This window comes from Halichoerus grypus, chromosome 9, assembly GCF_964656455.1.
Source record: "Halichoerus grypus chromosome 9, mHalGry1.hap1.1, whole genome shotgun sequence".
NCBI lineage: Eukaryota > Metazoa > Chordata > Mammalia > Carnivora > Phocidae > Halichoerus > Halichoerus grypus.
Window position 1 is genome coordinate 51026299 of NC_135720.1, and position 17775 is coordinate 51044073.

At 58.0% G+C, this 17775-nt stretch overlaps 3 protein-coding genes and 1 non-coding gene across 13 annotated transcripts in view; 3 read left to right on the forward strand and 1 right to left on the reverse strand.

Annotated features, from left to right (window-relative positions):
* Positions 1–246: 246 nt before the first annotated feature.
* On the forward strand, positions 247–10971 carry MICAL1 (microtubule associated monooxygenase, calponin and LIM domain containing 1). 8 transcript variants are annotated; one of them, XM_036075298.2, is made up of 25 exons: positions 247–380; positions 1943–2253; positions 2350–2557; positions 2824–2928; positions 3252–3356; positions 3477–3632; positions 3880–3980; positions 4630–4887; positions 5171–5286; positions 5480–5606; positions 5709–5790; positions 6320–6455; positions 6878–7080; positions 7196–7284; positions 7407–7448; positions 7620–7703; positions 7831–7987; positions 8273–8349; positions 8645–8921; positions 9055–9152; positions 9447–9560; positions 9683–9776; positions 9921–10020; positions 10123–10196; positions 10692–10971. In XM_036075298.2, the coding sequence occupies exons 2-25, from the start codon at positions 1996–1998 to the stop codon at positions 10838–10840; spliced, it is 3210 nt and encodes a 1069-aa protein (XP_035931191.2). In that variant the 5' UTR covers positions 247–380; positions 1943–1995; the 3' UTR covers positions 10841–10971. The 8 variants fall into 8 exon arrangements, 7 of the variants coding, with proteins under 7 accessions (XP_035931191.2, XP_035931195.2, XP_035931194.2 ...); XR_013441163.1 differs by having other exon boundaries at positions 249–380; positions 1910–2253; positions 9860–10020; positions 10692–10758; XM_036075302.2 differs by having other exon boundaries at positions 249–380; positions 1910–2253.
* On the forward strand, positions 10402–10474 carry TRNAK-UUU (transfer RNA lysine (anticodon UUU)). The gene has a single exon. It is a non-coding gene; the product is annotated as a tRNA-Lys (tRNA).
* A 137-nt stretch (positions 10972–11108) lies between the features above and the next one.
* On the reverse strand, positions 11109–14524 carry SMPD2 (sphingomyelin phosphodiesterase 2). Its single transcript, XM_036075311.2, has 11 exons — positions 14407–14524; positions 13888–14254; positions 13568–13664; positions 13372–13448; positions 12923–13016; positions 12690–12779; positions 12385–12467; positions 12124–12256; positions 11927–12031; positions 11615–11768; positions 11109–11514 (listed from the first exon to the last, which is right to left on the reverse strand). The coding sequence occupies exons 2-11, from the start codon at positions 13935–13937 to the stop codon at positions 11126–11128; spliced, it is 1272 nt and encodes a 423-aa protein (XP_035931204.1). The 5' UTR covers positions 13938–14254; positions 14407–14524; the 3' UTR covers positions 11109–11125.
* A 29-nt stretch (positions 14525–14553) lies between these two features.
* PPIL6 (peptidylprolyl isomerase like 6) overlaps positions 14554–17775 on the forward strand; it is a 31217-nt gene continuing 27995 nt past the window's right edge. For all 3 annotated transcript variants that reach the window (XM_036075312.2, XM_036075313.2, XM_078054889.1), the window contains exon 1: positions 14554–14688. In XM_036075312.2, the coding sequence (XP_035931205.1) occupies positions 14554–14688 (135 nt within the window). The remainder of the gene's footprint in view (positions 14689–17775) is intronic.

Here is a 17775-nt window from a genome sequence, read left to right on the forward strand (position 1 = left end):
CCCGGATCCTGGGCTCCTCGGCCCCCGCCAGCCCCGCCCGGGTATCCGACCCTCAAGCGGAACAAGGCGTCCGCAGCGCCACGCCCTCGGGCACCACCCAGCAGACGAGGGCGGCCCTGGAGCTGCCCCGAGCCCGGGATCGCGGGGTAATGAGATGCTAATGAGGCGCGAATAAAGCCTCGCGGGCCCCGCGCGCGGCGCCGAAGCCCACACCCCGCCGAACTCCCGGGCCGGGCGCAGCCGGCGCGCCGCCCCGCGTCCGCCGCTTTCCCTCCGCGACTCCTTCGCTTCCCCTTCGTCCGCCCCCGCCCTCCCCCACCCGCCTGGTCGGAGACGCCCGCGGGGCGGGAAGCGGCCCTCCCCGCTCGCCAGGAGGCCCGGTAAGTCCTCCAGCGGCGCCAGCTGCACGCCCCCTGCCCGCTGGGGGTGGGGGCGGGGGCTCACTTCCGGGGAAACGCAGTCCCGGGCGCTCGGGAACTCCTCCTGGCGGGTCCGGCCCGTCTCCCCTCGCCCCCGCCCTGCTCAGCCCCTCTCCAGACTTTCCCGTCCCGAGCGTGGATGTCCACCCCCCGCCCCACTCACCCCGGTGCCAGTGGTCCAGCTCCCTCTCCATCCTTCCACACTGCTCTCCCCCCACCCACCCACCCCGCACATCCTTTGTCCTGGCCTTTCCAGGCTGAGTCGCCCCTCTCTACCCCTTCTCTGAGATCTTCCTCCTTCCATTCCCCCGAACCCTCAAGAGAGACCTTTGCCCTTCCTGATGTTCCGGCTGCCCGCATCCAGGTGACCCGCAGCGGGTAACTTTAGTCTCCTCCTCCCTCGGCCCGGCCCGCTGGGCTCCAGCCGGGCCCGGTGGGGTGGCCGAGTGCGCGCGGGGGTCAGCTCCAAGGACCTGTCCCCATCGATGCCACCTAATAACCCCGTGGGCAACCCCGACCTCCGCACCCTCTTATTTCTCCCGGTCCCAGCGTGAGAAGGCCCCCACTCAACACCCCTCAAGTTGCGTGGGGGCTCGAGCGAGGGAGAGGGGCACAAAGGGAGGCCTTGTCTCGGGAGATTCCTGGGAGAGCGCGCCCCGGCGCCCGGGGGGTGGGGTGGGGCGGGGCGTCGCTGCGAGTGGGAGGAAGCTGGGGGGAGCGAACCCGGGCTGTCGCCTCCCCCCCGACCGCTCTCGAGGCCCACCCGAGCAGCCGCCAGTCACAGGGGAAGTGTTCTGACCACAGTGAGTCAGAAATAGACCCAGTCCTCCGTCACCTCAGGCAGTCGCAACATCCTCGGGTTGTTTGTTGAGGTGGTTTGGGTAGTGGGAACGGGAACCTAGGGAGTTAGAGACGGTCTCCTCCTCCTCAGGAGGCAATCACGGGTGCTAGGGGGGACAGCTTTGCTCCTGGCATGAGACATACGCCACGCTTAGCGGGGCACTGGGGTCCTCGAGGGGTGCCCGCACAGGGAGGTGTGGAGGGAGAGGGGAGAGCAGCTGGGATTGCAGGTATTAGGTCTGTCTCTGTCTGCCCGGCAGGGAAAACTCTCCTCCTGGCTGCCTGCCCTCTCCACGTCTGAGATATTCTGCCATGCCCAGCTTCTGGTGTCCCATCAAGGCAGGGTCGGAATTCCTGTGCCCAGTGCCCCAGAGATGGAGGGGAGCTTGGAGCTCCCTGGACAGGAAAGCTGAGCTGGAGGCTCCCTGTCTTCCCTCCTGCCCCCTGTGCCCAAGACTGCTGATTTTTCACTTCCAAATTTGGCAAATTTCACTTGGAGTGGAAGGAAGAGCAGTTGTCTCTGGAGCAGATTGGGAGTGGGCTGGGGGAGAGGAGAGAGCAGAGCCAATCAGGGGTGGACGCAGAGCCCCCTGGGGACACCAGCCTGCTTTCTTCTCCTCCCCATCCTTTTCCTTTCTTCCTTTCTCCAGCCTCCTCCCCTTCTCTTCCCTCCTCCTCTCCAGCAGCTGCAGGCCTCTGCTGGGGAGCTCCCTGCCTGGGAGCCTCAGCCGCCTCCATGGCTTCACCCACCTCCACCAACCCAGCGCATGCCCACTTTGAGAGCTTCCTGCAGGCCCAGCTGTGCCAGGATGTGCTGAGCAGCTTCCAGGGGCTCTGCGAGGCCCTAGGGCTAGAGCCCGGTGGGGGCCTACCCCAGTACCACAAGATGAAGGCCCAGCTCAACTACTGGAGTGCCAAGTCGCTGTGGGCCAAGCTGGACAAGCGAGCAGGCCAGCCCGTCTACCAGCAGGGCCGGGCCTGCACCAACACCAAGGTGGACACACGCTGCCTGGGACGGGGCTTGGACGGCTGCGGGGAGTCAGAGGAGGGAGACGGGGTGCCATGCCCATACTGCCTTGTGTGTTCGCAGTGCCTGGTGGTGGGCGCTGGACCTTGTGGGCTGCGGGCTGCTGTGGAGCTGGCCCTGCTGGGGGCCCGTGTGCTGCTGGTGGAGAAGCGCACCAAGTTCTCTCGCCACAACGTGCTGCACCTCTGGCCCTTCACCATCCATGACCTTAGGGCACTTGGCGCCAAGAAGTTCTATGGGCGCTTCTGCACAGGCACCCTGGACCACATCAGTGAGCACCACGTGGTGGCCTAGAGGGGCGGGTGAGCCTGGGCCTACAGACAGGCCAGTGGGGGGCTGCTGGGACCGCCAAGAGGCAGAGTGGACAAGATTCACTTTAGCCAGGTGACCTGCAGGACTCAGGTTCCTCATCTGTAAAATGGGCAGTGGAACCGAGTGACCTGTAAGACCTCTTCCAGCTCTGACCGGGAGCCCACTGGTGCTTGGGGGCCCTGTGCGTCCCTGGGGCCCCTGTTCCTAATCTCCTCTCCCTTCCAGGCATCCGGCAGCTTCAGCTGCTTTTGTTGAAAGTGGCATTACTGCTAGGGGTGGAAATTCACTGGGGTGTCACTTTCACCGGCCTCCAGCCCCCTCCCAAAAAGGGTAAGTACCTCTCTGCTCCCCAGACTCCCGTCTGCCAAGGATATCTTGGCCTGTGGAAGAAAAAGGGTGGGATTGGGAGTCAACTGAGTCGCCCTTGTGCAACCACACTGAGCCTCATTTTGAGCATCTGTAAAATATGTCCTTCCTTACCTACTTTCCACAGCTGTTTTGAAGGCTTAAGTTGATAGACAATGTGTCATTGCTTGCTAAACTGTCAACTGCAAAGGGCTTTACACATTTGTTTGTTTCCCTGGCTTGTCCTGGGAATGTACGGGCCCCTTCAGACATCCACACCTTTGTGCCTCTCACACCTTCTGCCCCAGGGAGTGGCTGGCGTGCCCAGCTCCAGCCCAGCCCCCCAGCCCAACTGGCCAACTATGAATTTGATGTTCTCATCTCTGCTGCCGGAGGTAAATTCGTCCCTGAAGGTGAGTGACCCCTTCCTTCAAAGAAGCCAGCATCTTAGGCTCCTCCTGCGCCTTTCTAGGCTGTTATGCCCCTCATTCTCTTGCCGATACCTACCTACCCTCACTTGCCCCCACTTCTAGGCTTCACAGTGCGAGAAATGCGTGGCAAACTGGCCATTGGCATCACGGTCAACTTTGTGAATGGACGCACAGTGGAAGAGACGCAGGTGCCCGAGATCAGCGGCGTGGCCAGGATCTACAACCAGAGCTTCTTCCAGAGTCTGCTCAAAGCCACAGGTCGGGACACCCTCTCACAGGGTCTCCCCTCCCTCCAGCTGACTGTGGGTTGGTTCCTCCCTCTCCCTCCTGGGCCTGGGACAGAGGGCCCATTGTGCCACCAGAACTCCTGGGCCCCTGTGTAGGGGGCACCCACCGCAGTCTAAGCTGTGACCCCAGCTCTGAGAGGTCAGGCACGGCTGGGTGTTTGGAGAGGTGACACAGAATGAGGAGGAGACACATCTCTCCCCCGGTGTTGTCCCCGCAGGCATTGATCTGGAGAACATCGTGTACTATAAGGATGACACCCACTACTTTGTGATGACAGCCAAGAAGCAGTGCCTGCTGCGGCTGGGGGTGCTGCGTCAGGTGGGGCCCGGGCCCGGGCAGGGAGGGAGGGGCTGGGCGGTGGGCCCTGCGAGGTGGAGGCCAGCCCTGGACACAGTGTCTCCCCCTGGTGTGGAGGGAGCGTGTCCTCTCCTGCCGTTGCCCTGACATTTTCTCCACCTCAGCAAGCCCTTCTCCCCTGGGGTTTACAGGACAACCTGAACCATATTCTGGGCTAAACACCTGCTACCAGCCACAGAGCTACATATGTAAGCCCCACGAGGGCAGGGGTTTTGTCTCTGCCCTTTTTGCTTGCTGAAGATTCCCCGCACCTAGAATGGTAGCTGGTGTGTAGTCGGCACCTGGTAAATATTTGCTGAATGAACTAGTTGAAAACCTACTATGTGCTAGGTATTGTCATGAGAACTTTATGTGCGTTTTCTCACCTAAATTCTCATGAATACCTCGGGGAGTTAGGTATGTCATCTCTAAATGATGGGGAAACTGAGGCTGAGAAGTTCAGGTCTTATCCAAAACAAGTGCACAGTAACAGTAATGGAACTGGGTCTTGGGGGCGGGGAGCCCCAGCAGCAGGGGGAGTGCTGAGGAAGCGGCTGGAGGATGGGAGGCAGGATGTTCGGATTCTAGTCCAGCCCAGTTACCCTGCTGGTTCTGCTCTGTTGGCTTGTAGGACTGGCCGGAGATCGACCGGCTGTTGGGCAGCGCCAATGTGGTGCCCGAGGCTCTGCAGCGCTTCGTCCGGGCAGCTGCTGACTTCGCCACCCACGGCAAGCTCGGGAAGCTGGAGTTTGCCCGGGACGCCCACGGGCGGCCTGACATCTCTGCCTTTGATTTCACAAGCATGATGCGGGCAGAGAGTTCTGCTCGAGTGCAGGAGAAGCACGGCGCCCGCCTGCTGCTGGGGCTGGTGGGGGACTGCCTGGTGGAGGTGAGGGGGCCAGGGCTCCCTGAATGGGGGGGGAGAGGTTGAGCTTCCTGGGGCTTCCAGAAACGGGAACTCCTTGTAAAGAGGTGCAGGGGTTCCATGGTTGGGGGGAGGAAGGTTGCCTCCTAGGAAGGAGGGGGTGAAAAGGTTTGCTGGTTGTGGGGAGGAGCTGAGGGCTGCTTGGTGTGGTGTGGGGCCTCCCTCAGCTATGATTTTGGGGGCATCAGGGCTTGGGCACTCCTGTTGGACTCTCACTGAACTGTTCCCTATCTTTTTGACCCTGCAGCCCTTCTGGCCCCTGGGCACTGGAGTGGCTCGGGGCTTCTTGGCAGCCTTTGATGCCGCCTGGATGGTGAAGCGGTGGGCAGAGGGTGCTGGGCCCCTAGAAGTGTTGGCAGAGCGGTGAGGCCCGAGTTGGGGGGTGGGGAGGGCAGGGCTAGAAATAGGACAAGGATCAGGAAGAGGGTGGGGGGTTCTGGGTGAATAGATGGGGGGCATGGGTGAGAGAATAAAGAAAGGCCTGGCAGTTCTCGAGGGGTGGGTGCTGATGGGTGCCCTCCCACACGAGCCCCTGCCCTCGCACTTACTCCCTCAGGGAGAGCTTGTACCAGCTCCTCTCACAGACCTCCCCAGAAAACATGCACCGCAACGTGGCGCAGTACGGGCTGGACCCAGCCACCCGCTACCCCACCCTGAACCTCCGGGCGGTGACTCCCAACCAGGTCAGACCCCCTGGCACCCACCAGACTCCCCAGGGCAGGCCCCTACCCAAGGGCTGAGGCGGGTGGTCAGCCTGTCTGGAGACCTGAAAGGGGCCGCCTTAGGTACGAGACCTGTATGACGTGGCCGCCAAGGAGCCTGTGAGGAGGAACAGCGACAAGATAGACGCGGGAAATCCAGCCATGGGTGAGCAAGCCTTCCTGGCAGGGGGTGGGGGGTTGTCCAAAATATTCGCCACCCAGTGTGGCGCCAGCCCCAGCCACCGGCACAGCGGCAGCCCCCGGCTGGAGGGTGGATGGTGGGCAAGTCCGGGGCCTCCAGGAGGTGCCGGGGCAGCGGAGCGCCGAGCAGGGCCCATCCGGGCGCCGGATGCGCGTCGCCACACCCCCTCCAGAGCCCTCCCAGCCTTGCGGACCGCAGACCCGCCCTCCCTTTGAGCCTCCGGGCCTCCCCCGTCCCTCGGTTCACAGCCTCCTGCCCTCTGCTGGCTAGCAGTGCTACCACTTGACTCGTTCGTCCACTTTATTCCAGAAGGAGACAACTGGGATGAAGGCAGTGCTGCTCACTGAGGCACTGAGGCACTCAGTTGGTGCCCCTGTAGGGATGGGCCCTGCCTCCCCCCCCCCCCCGCCCCCAAGACTGAGCCCCGGGCACTGGGCGCGCTTGGAGCCAGCGCCCTGGGGTGCAGCACAGCCTCCTCTCTCGGGCTCGGCAGGCAGCCAGGAGTTGTTGCGCTGGTGCCAGGAGCAGACCGCTGGGTACCCGGGCGTCCACGTCACCGACCTGTCCTCCTCCTGGGCTGACGGGCGGGCCCTGTGCGCCCTGCTGCACCGGCTGCGGCCCGGCCTGCTGTGAGTTCAGATCAGGCTCAGCGGTCCCTGGCAGGCCACACCTCTCTCGTGCCTCTGCCCCCTCCCCCCACCTCCGGCAGCGGGGACTGGGGCGGGGGCGGGGGGGGCACTGTGTAGGGGTCACCCCCGGTTGAGGGCACCAGTGCCATCACTTGCTGGTAGTCTTTGTGCCCAAGTCACTGCCCCTCCCTGAGTCTTGTGGGAGTCAGATGCATTCAGTAGGGAGCCCCCCAAGGCCAGAAAATTGTCGGTGGGCGGGTGGGGAGCTGGGGGGGTGGGTGTATAGCAGAGAATAAACCCCTCAGGCTCTGTCCTCCCTTGGGCCCCACCAGCCCCTGCCGGCTGCTCACTCCTCATCCTCTCCCCCTTCAGTGGGGTCAGGTGCTGGTCTCGCATTGGCTTTTCTCCCCGACATCCCACAGGGAACCCTCAGAGCTGCAAGGGCTGGGGGCCCTGGAAGCCACTGCTTGGGCACTAAAGATGGCAGAGTATGAGCTGGGCATCACGCCCATGCTGTCCGCAAAGGCGGTGGTGGCAGGGAGCGACCCACTGGGCCTCATCGCATACCTCAGCCACTTCCATAGCACCTTCAAGAATGTGCCCCACAGCCCAGGTGGCCTGGAGGGTAGGTGCGGGGGAGGGACAGCTGGGAGCGGCACCCCCGGCTGGGCCGTGGCTGTCCGTTCAGGACATACAGCACTGATTCGCCACCCACTTGGACACCCCCCCCGCCCCCGCAGGCCCTGCCAGCCAAGGCTTTCCCGGGACCCCCAGTGCTGTGCTATTCCTTGGCAAACTGCAGAGGACCCTGCAACGGACCCGGGCCCAGGTGGCGAGTCTGGGCAGGGTTGGAGCTGGGCAGTGGGGGTCCCTGGGGTGATGGGGGGGACATTCCTAATGGGGGTAGGGCTGTAGCTCAGAGCCCCATGCCGAGTGTAGGACTTGTTGCAGGAAAATGGGGAGGATACTGGTGGCAAGAAGCCGCGCCTGGAGGTAAATGCATGTAGGGCTGCAGAGGCCCCTGCTCTTTCCTGCATCCTGTAACCCCCCTATCCAGGTTCCCTTCCTGGCTCACTTCTTTCAGATTTTTCTGTTCTCCACACATAGCCACTCTCCAGCCGCTCCTGCCCCTCCACCTCCCTCCCTGAACACTTACCTCCTTAGGTAGAGGCTAAGACCTCAAGTACTGAGGAGCCACCTGTCCCGGAGTCTGGTGTACCCCCGACACCCCCATCCCAACATCAGGAGGTGAGAAAGTGGGCCCTGTGTGCAGACAGAGGCCTGGGGAGGGCAGGAAGGGGTGTTTCAAGGAGAAGGACGATCTTTGCCACTGGCCTTGACTCCAGCGGACCCTGTGGTCTGGGGGTTGGTGCAGGCTGGTGCCGGGGACCTGTGTGCACTCTGTGGGGAACACCTCTACGTCCTGGAACGCTCCTGTGCCGATGGCCGTTTCTTTCACCGGAGCTGCTTCCGCTGCCACAGCTGTGAGGCCATGCTGTGGCCCGGCGGCTACGGGCAGCACCCAGGAGACGGTAAGCGGGCCTGGCCGTCAGGGGGCAAGGAACTTGAAACTGGAGGGAAACTGGGATCCTGGGCACAAGGTGGCAACAGGCGCAAGACGGCACTTTCTTGCCCTGAGTTCAAGGTCTTCTCTGTCCCCTCCAAATCCCCAAATGTGGGGTTCTAAGGAACCAGGAGGCCAGCAGAAATTCACCTGCGAATCAAGTCCTGTCACCCCTGCCCTCGCTGATAAACGGAGTATCTTGGTATCGGGCTACCTACAGCTCATGTCTTCTCCCCTCTTCCACCCTTCCCAGGACACTTCTACTGCCTCCAGCACCTGCCCCAGACAGGTCCCAAAGAGGATGGCACTGACCCCTGCCCTGAGAGTCAGGTAAAAACTATGAAACTGTGTGTTGGGGTGTGGGCAAGAGTAAAGGGGTCTCTCCAAGCCCAGCAGACTTTGCTGGGGGTAACTGAATGTTCTCCTTTGGAAGGAAAGCTCCATGAAGGCAGAGATTTTTCTTACCGATGTATCTCAAGTGTGTCGAACGCTGCCTAACACTGTTCAGTAAACGGCATCAGTGAATGAATACATGGGGGAATACAGGGTCCACATTTGTCTAAAGGGGCAGCCTCGGCCCCACAATGGGCAGGTCACTGACCAGACTACATGGTGGATTTTCCAGGACGTCCCCACACCGGATGAAAATAGCATGCCATCGGGGCCCTCAACTTCTCTCGTCCCCCAGGAGGGGACCAGTCCTGTCCCAAACCCCAGCCAGCCTACCCGCCGGCTGATCCGCCTCTCCAGCCCAGAACGCCAGCGGCTGTCCTCCCTTAATCTGACCCCTGACCCGGAACTGGAGCCTCCACCCAAGCCTCCCCACAGCTGCTCGGCCTTGGCCCACCAGGCCCTGGAGGGCAGCTTTGTTGGTTGGGGAATGCCAGTCCAGAGCTCTCAAGGTACCTGCTTTGCCCAGATGTGCTCACCCAGGGTGGGTATGCAGTGGGTGGTACTGGGATTCCTGAAAAGGGGACTGCTGGGGAATGGAAAGGGAGGCCGTGGGGCCCAGGCCATGTCTACTCCTCTGTTCAGTTGTGGCCATGGAGGAGGAGCAGGAACAGAGTTCCTCCTCCAGTGAGGAGGAAAAGGAAGCAGAGGAAACCGTGGCTTTGCACTCAGACACAGAGGAGGTGAGAAGGAACCTGGCCACCTATCCCGCTAAAGCCAGCACACATCCTCTAAATATGCCTCACTGCCCACCACAGGAAAAACCTATAGAATGCTCTCTCCTTTGAGCCAGTCTCTCAGAATGTCTTCTCACCCAATCTGACTCAGGTCTCTAAGCCTGTCTCTTCTACTAGAACTTACCCTGTATCTCCAGCCCAGGAAGCTTTGACCCCTTCCAAACAGAGCTTCCCCAGCCCCTATCCAACGGCGGGGGGGGCAAGGGGGGGGACAGGCTGATTGGCCTGACCCTGCCATAGGCTCTGCTGACCTTGGCCAAGAACTCAGGCACCATGAGCAAGTACCCAACATGGCGTCGGACTCTGTTGCGCCGCGCTAGGGAGGAGGAGATGAAGCGGTTCTGCAAGGCCCAGGTGAGGTCTACGGGTTCGCAGTTCTGATGGGGTCAGAGTTCTGACGCGGGATCGGAGATTCTCCGGAGCTCTGTACTTGAGCAGTCCAGAGACTCCCGGGCCTTCTGTCTTGTGCCCCTCAGGCTGTCCAGCGGCGGCTAAATGAAATTGAGACTGCTCTAGGGGAGCTGGAGGCTGAGGGCATGAAGGTGGAGCTGGCCTTGAGAAGCCAGAGCAGTGAGTAAAGACAGGAGGGACAAGCTACGACATCCCTCCGCCTCCCAGCACTCCCTCAAACCACCAGACTCTGTCCCCAGCAGGCTCCACTCCTCATGCTCCTGACACCTCTGACCCCCCTCGCCCATTCCTCCTCCCCGTCAGGATCCCCAGAACACCACAAGGCACTGGGGCTGGAACAGCTGCTACAGCTCGTTCAGAAGAAAAACAGCCTACTGGCGGAGGAGGCTGAGCTCATGCTCACGTAAGGGGCAGGGGGTGGGGACGGGTGGCACCGGAGCCAGACCCCAGCTGGGTCCTCGGGCACCCTGGACAGCTGTGACTCTTCAACCCCTGCCCTCCACAGGGTGAAAGAGCTGAACCTGCAGGAGGAACAGTGGCAGCTGGACCAGGAGCTACGAAGCTACGTAAACCAGGAAGGTAGGTGGGCCATACACACAGCCTCATGACCTCAGATACTGACCAAGCAACATGGTCTTCTAGTCCGAGTGCCTCTGCGGCATTTCAGGAGGAAGCCAGAGAATGGCACCCCAAGCCCCTACTCTGCCTTCAGTTCAGTCAGGGCTGCACAGCTGGGCTTTGACGTTGAGATTACTTACTTCAAAAACGGTGCTGCTGCTGGGGCGCCTGGCTGGCTCAGCTGGAAGACCATGTGACTTTTGATCTCAAGGTCATGAGTTCAAGCCCCATGTTGGGCATAGAAATTACACATATATCGTATGTATTATCAATCTAGACTAAAATAAAAATGGTGCTGCTGAAGAGTGCTAGCAAACCACTGGTGTGGACAGACCCAATTTTACAGATGAGGAAACAAAGCCCAAATTGTGGAAGTCACATAGGCTGGGATTAAGCTGTGCCTTTCCTGCCTCCCTGCCCAAGTCCCTGTTCTCTAAGCTTTGTTGTCTTCTTCAGGAGCCCTAAAGACCCCTGCCGATCGGCAGGCTGAGGACCAGCTCCTGAAGAAGCTGGTGGATGTGGTGAACCAGCGAGATGAACTTATCCGCTTCCAGGAGGAACGCAGGCTCAGTGAGCTGGCCTTGGAGCCGGGGGCCCAGGGCTAAAAGAGGACGGGCTGCCTGCCCTCTAAGATCCCTACACGGAAAACCACCTCACCCCAGGACTATGCTACCCTGCTCCTCTGGTCTGCCTGGGAGGAGGCCTCACTGTTTACAATAAAAATGTTTCTGCCACAGACAGGGCTTAGGCTGCCTGCAGGTGGGAGGCAGGGTGTGCAGGGAGGGTAGACATGTAAGAGCTTAGCCATCTATATTATGACAGTCACAATGACCCTTGGCCCCAATCACTGCCTCTACAAGGAAAAGGCAGAGCCACAAAAGTATCAAACTTTATTGTTCCTCAGTTCCATCCCCCTCCTGCTGCCCCAGGAGCAGGGCTGGCGGAGACTCTGTGCCCAGATCCTGGGCCTCCCTTGCCCTTCCCAGCACATGCTGGAGCTCAGCCCGAGCCCCAGACAAGCCCTTGGCCTCCTGCGTGTGGAAGACATAGACCGCCCCCGCCCCCAGCAGCAGTCCCACACTGGGAGTCCAGAGTAGTATGGCAACCTCCCTCACCCCTCCTCCAGCTGCCAAGGCGCACAGCAAGGCCAGGAGCAGCAGCCCTAGACCAATCACGTAGCCGGCGAAAGTGGCCCACCAGCGAGCTTGAGCCACGCCCAGGTCCAGCTCTATCCAGGCCTCCTTTAATATACTGACCAGCCGTGACCTTTCTGCTGGTCCTAGAATAAAGCAGGGCAGTGGGGCAGGAGAGAGTGGGTCATTGTGGAGGGGCTGCCTTGTGGTGGGGAGGGACCCCGGGAGAGGGTGGGGGTGACTTACCATGAGTAGGGCTGGGGGTGTGCTGGGGGGGGCTGTGTCTCACACACAGAGTAGCCATCAGGGCCTCATGATCAGAGAGGGGGGTGCCACTGTGAGGGTCGTGGCCTGTAGTGGTTCTAAGAGTCTTACAGGAGATGTAAAAGCCAGAAACCGCCTAGGAAAAGTCAGGGCCAGAGAGAAACATCTTTGAGGGCCTCCTCCCGTTCTCCAGCCATCAGTGACTAGACTAGACTAGCTGGACAAAAGATGAGCACAAGCTGGTGAAAGACAGAGCCATGGTGGGTGAAGACACACTGAGGGAACAGGCCTGACCTTATATAGCACGTAGTCAATGCGGATGCCAAACGGAAATAGCTCTAGCTCCCGCTGGTTGACGTAGCAGTTCTCAGGCAGCATGGTACAGCCTTCTTCAGAGCCCTAAGTGAATAGATGGTTCATGCTAGGACATAGAGGAGAAAGAGGAGAGAAGCTGAGGGTGTAGGCATGGAAATAATCAGGCGGGTTCTCACCTTGAAATCCCGGGTCTCGAGGTAGGCATCATGCAGCCCTGTCCACTCCTTCAGCAGGCGGCAGCCCAGGTCCTTCGGGTGCAAGTTGAGGTCGCCACACAACAGAACCACATCGGCCTTCTTGGATGTGTGGCTGGGGGAACCAGATTGGTGAGGCAGGAGTTCTTCCCCGACCGGCTCTGCCCTCCTTTAAGTGGTGCCCTGACCACCCCTCAACCCCTGGCCCATCCCACTTCCCCTGCCAAGCCTAGGCTCACACACTGGATGAACTGGGCCAGTTCCCAAGCTTGGGCCACACGATGTGTTAGGTAGATGTCCTTCTGTCGATTGTACTCGGCATGGAGCTGAGCAAGACAGGTGAGGTTATAGCAGATGAGACTGACCGTCCCTATCTGAGGGTCTAAATCATGCTTGTGTCTGTCACTTGGCATGATACTTGGTTAAAAAATGGGCTAACCTTGGGAGATCCCGGCCCCAAGCTCATCCTCAGGCAGCCCAAGTAGAGGAGGCCCATCTCTCCCTCCCAGAACCAGGCCGCCTATCCCAGCCCTGCCAGCTTCACTCACGTGGGTCACATAGGCATTGAGCACCAGTCCATTTAGATGGAGCACCAGCAGCCCCACGGCCTTCCCACAGAACCAGTCTCCATGATGGATCTGCAGGCAGGAGGGAGCAGGAACTCAGGGCATGGCTACTCTCTTTCTGCCCACCCCCTGCAGCCCGGGGAAGGCTGCCTCCTTTACCATGTGTTACTGGGGGGTGGGAAAGGGAGGCGGAAGAAATCTGACATAAGGCTTACCATGTAGGGGTAGCCATTGAGGGTGTAGACGTGCTGGGTGAATTCCTGGATAGGATGTTTGGAGAAGACGCAGAGACCACTGCCGATGACACCACTGCAAACCAAGTCCTGATTAACGGCCAGAAAAGCAGAAAGAGAAAGACCCAGCCTTCCCCTCCCTCCTCTCCCAGCTGTATCAGCTACTTTTTATCTCAGTTTTGTTGATGAGATCAGCACCAGAGCAAAGCTCAAAGCAAGAGTCTCTGTGGGACGATAGAGTGACTTGATAAGGCTAGGATGGGCTGAAGAGTGTGCATCTTCCCGGTTCCACCTACTCTTGCACCCACACCCAGAGGAGAGGGCTCTGGGAAAGAGGAAGGAGGATGCCAGCAGGATAAGGAAAGGCTGGTAGGACCGAAAGCTTCCTGATCTGAGAACAAGCTTCCAGACGGGTTAGGTAGGCTTCTCACCTACTGAAATAGTGTGCAGCTGGGTAGGTGGGCAACAGCTTCTGTCTCAGGTACTGGAAGTCCTGCTCACTCCACACCTGAGGGAAGAGGTGAGGATGCTTGCCTGCCCGCCCCCCGGGAAACGTCCCCTCCTGCGCCCCCAGCCGCCCCCCACCCCGTCCCAGTCAGGGTTCCACACCAGTTGCACACTGCCCACCTCCTCCAGGAGAGCTAGGTCGAAGCTCTCCATGTTCAGAAAGTCTCCCAGGCGCTTCATGCGGTCGGCCCGGCGCTTGCTCAGGTAGGGAATGCCCCTGAGGACGAGAAGGGCCAGGCAAGGTGATGGCTGGAGGCGCTGCGCTCTCCGTGCACCGCGGGAGCCGGGGCCGGTGTGGGCCTGGAGGTGCGGGTGCCCCCCGCCCCCGGAGACTGGAGGACAGGGTAGAGCCGTGGCCCGGATGTGAGGGAGGCTTCCGTCCTCTGGCTGTGGGTGCGAATGGAGCTGTGGCCCCGGACCCACCCCGCGGGCGCTCTCACCAGCAGTTGAGGTTAAAGATCCTCAGTCGCAGAGAGAAGTTGGGCTTCATGGCGAGCGATCTCCGCAGGCGTTGGACAACACCGCCTCCCGGCGCCGACTGCGGCTGGAAGCGGTGCGGACTGGCGCCACCTCCTCCCGGGGCCGTGCGCACAGGTGGTCGGCCCCGCCCCCGTGCTCCCCGGAAGGCCCCGGCCTCCCAGCCCGCGCGGCTCAGGCCCTGGGCGGGGTCCGACTCCGCGTTGCACGGGCTACCAGCCCACTGCCCCTTCCTTCCCCCGCCCCCCCGCAACTGGCTGCCCGCCAACCCGGAAAGGCGATCTACTGCGAAATCTGGCGCTGCCGGGAGACGAGGGCCGCGCGGCGTCCCTGTAGGGGGGACACCAGAGGGGGTTCGGGTGGGCTGCCAGCCGGGCCGACGCGCGCGGGGCTTCGGCGGAGCTCCCCGCTCCTTTTCGCAGAAGCTCCGTCCCCCGGCCACGGCCGCCGGCGCGCCCTCTCCCGCCTCTCGTCCGGCTCACCAGCAACAGGCACAAAGTTGAGAGAAGACCCGGCCGTCGCCGCCGGCCCACTCGCGTCCTTCCTCCCAGCTGGAGACGGGGGCGGAGCCGCGCGGTTGCCCCGGCGACGCGCAGTGTTTGTGCTCGGAGCAGTCCCCCAGCGCCGCCATGGCGAGCCCGAAGCAGTGCCGGCCAAGGTCGGCCCGGTGCCGCTCGCAGTCGCCGTCCGAGCAGCCGCTGCAGGTGAAGGTGGTGGGGCTCTTCAAAAGCTCCAGCTTTCAGATTGCGAAGAGCGCTGCTGAGGTAACCGCGAGAAAACCACACGTGCGGGTGGCCCTTCCGGTTTCCCGGTCTCGCGCCTCCTGGTGACAGGGGTCTATGTTCCGGGAGGTAGGGATGTGTCCCGTCCGAGTAGGCTCAGTCTGTACTTCCCAGGGGGCAGGGTCGGGTCGGCTGGACGTTCCACTTCGAGAAGGGCTACCTTTAAAGCGGGATCGGAGCGAAGGAAAAGTTCAGAACCTTGCTGGGTGAGGGAGGGTAATTCCCCCCTCTAGATATCCACATATTTTATTTCCACATCAATTTTTACTTGCGTTATGGATTTTAAAAATTCATGAAAAAATATTTAGGAAGAAGTGATACCGTATAACTACTGATTTTTGTTTGTTTCTTTTTACGAACTCCCTCCCTAAGTGATTTTTGGAAACTTCATTTGGGAAGTTTTTTGGGTCCCCCTCTAAATTTTCTCTAGCATTTACTGCATTCCAATCGAATTAGGTTCTTAAGGGATTCTCAACAAATGACCTACAAGTGCTTTGGAGAATCCAGGTATTTCTTTGTAAACACACCGAACGCTATAAAAGGAAAAACACTTTAAGCAACTGGGGGACCTTGGCCAGGTCCGCCGTGGTGCAGCACACATACTACCCAAATGCAGGAGAAATGCAGAATTCAGCACATCTTTGGGGTTTACTCCGGGAATGCTACTGTTAAAATTATGCCAAAATGCTCTCCTTCAAAACCCCACCAGACTCTAGGACCATGCCCTGTCCATGTTTGTGTACCCCAAACTATCCAGCTGGATACCTGACACAAAATGTTCTCAAATAGAAGAAATCTTAAGCAATTCCTGCCTTCCTGCCGGCTCTAAGTCCGCAGAGTTAAAGAAAAGTTTGTAATTATATCAAGTGAAGAAATAAACTGTCGACCTTAAAAGTAAAACAGTTATTTTACCAGCAAAATGGGTTTATTTGATAATAGCACAGGAATAGCAATTTGGGACATAGAAGCTATGGCAAACCAAAGGCAATCTGGGAGATCAAAGGACAGGTACATTATAGAGAAAAGGAGGACGCTGGGAGGGCTTGCTCTGAAGAAAACTCCACTGATAGAAAGTGAGAGTTCAGGGTGGTGAAAGTCTCACCGGCTGATTGTGGTATTGGCTGTGCTTGTTGCTTAGCAAGGAGACATTCTCCCTTCCTTCTGCTGGAGGAGTAAAATAGACTTATTCCTGTTGGGAATACAAGGTTTGTCTCTTCCTGACCTGCTGGGGTCTGCAATTGAGGAGCGGTGGTGGTAAAGCATGAGAGCTCCCCCTTCTGGCCTCCCGACTCCATTTTAAGTGAGGTTTCCTTTGCTCAGTTTCACAGTAACTAATTTGTGAAACAGGTGAAGTTTACATCAAGAGGAAGAGAACAAGCAATGTCTTTGAAAACGATACATGTATCATCAAAATAAGTAGAAATTATGGGCTGTTAGCTGGGCTGATGGGATCTATAAAGTTTATGGCTCAAGTTGTATTTAAGGAATTTTTTTACCTTGTTTTTCTTTAGCTCCTTTTCTGAGGGCACATGTTTTTTGTGCCTGCTCCACACTGTAGAGAAGGTGTTGGCAATTTTTTTCTGTAAAGCCTAGATGTTAAATTATTAGGCCTTCAGGGCCATAGGCTCTCAGTCACGACTACTAGACTGTGTCCTTGTACAAAAGTGGCCACAGACAATATGTAAATGAATGGTGGTTTGACAATAAAACTTAATTATAAATACTGAAATTTGACTTGCATATAATTTCACATGACACGAAAGATGATTCTTTTTTTTTTTTCAACTGCTTAAAATCTAAAAATTCTTCTTAGCTTTCAAGTCTTAGGAAAACAGGCAGATTTGGCCTGCTGGCCACAGTTTGCCAACCCCTGTTGTAGAGGATGCTAAGTCAAGAAAACAATGTCTTTGGGACGCCTGGGTGGCTCAGTCGGTTAAGCGTCTGCCTTCGGCCCAGGTCATGATCCCAGGGTTCTGGGATCGAGTCCCACATCGGGCTCCTTGCTCAGCAGGGAGCCTGCTTCTCCCTCTCTCTCCCTCTGCTTGTGCTCTGTCAAATAAATAAAATTAAAAAAAAAACAAAAAACAATGTCTTTGTTATATTAGTAATGTTAATTTTCCCTTTCTTGAGCTTTTGCCTACTGTAGCTCTATTTGAATATGAAAACCTATCAGTGTAAATTGAGTTAGTTCGACCTTAATAAAGGATATGGCTTTGAATAATTTCTCAACATGATCCTTTGGTAAGCAATCCTGAATACCTAATTTACTGTCGGAGATTTAGATTTGTGAAGAGTATTACATAGATTCTAATTTGGATGTAGTCCATTCTAGACACTAACTTATGAAGAAAGTATGATGAAGTATGCTTAATTTGAAAACTGTTGGGCTTACTAGTTATTCCAGATGGTCCCCCCCCAAGTTAGAAACACAATTGCCTCAAACTAAGCACGGACCCTGGAACTGTGACAAAGGACACATCATCATCTGTTGGTTGGGCAGGAGTCTAAGAAGGAAATGACCCAACTGCTATTGCCCTCTTCAGCTCCCCCTGGTCCCAAGGGCTTTCTCCTCCTTGGAATACCCACCCCTGATGAAACCTGCCAGGCCAATGTCCTCTTTTAGGCCATAGTCAGACCACTAAGCAGCATCCTTAGTGGAGAAGGTGCCCACTGCAGCAGCCTGCTCTCACTGTTCCTTGTGGGACAGATCTCCTCCTCAGCCCCGCTCAGAAATGTGAGGCCTGTTAGGGCCTCCTCTGCCTTCTCGCGCTTGACCAGGAGGCAAAATGCAACATACCAGGAAGCAAAACTTTGTTTTTTTGACAGGAATTGTTAACCACTAAGAATTTTCTCTGATTTGTATAGACAAAATAATGTATGTTACACCAAAACATGCTCAGTATCTAAACCTAAACATATTTAGTATTTATTTCACTTCTTCCCAAGGGGTGTAACCACAGCAATATCCTTTTGGTCCTTCTCCACATATCGATAAATTAAAATAATAACATTTATTTTAGTTTAAAGTTATCTGTAGAGGGAGGGGGATGGGTTAAACAGGGGCTGGGG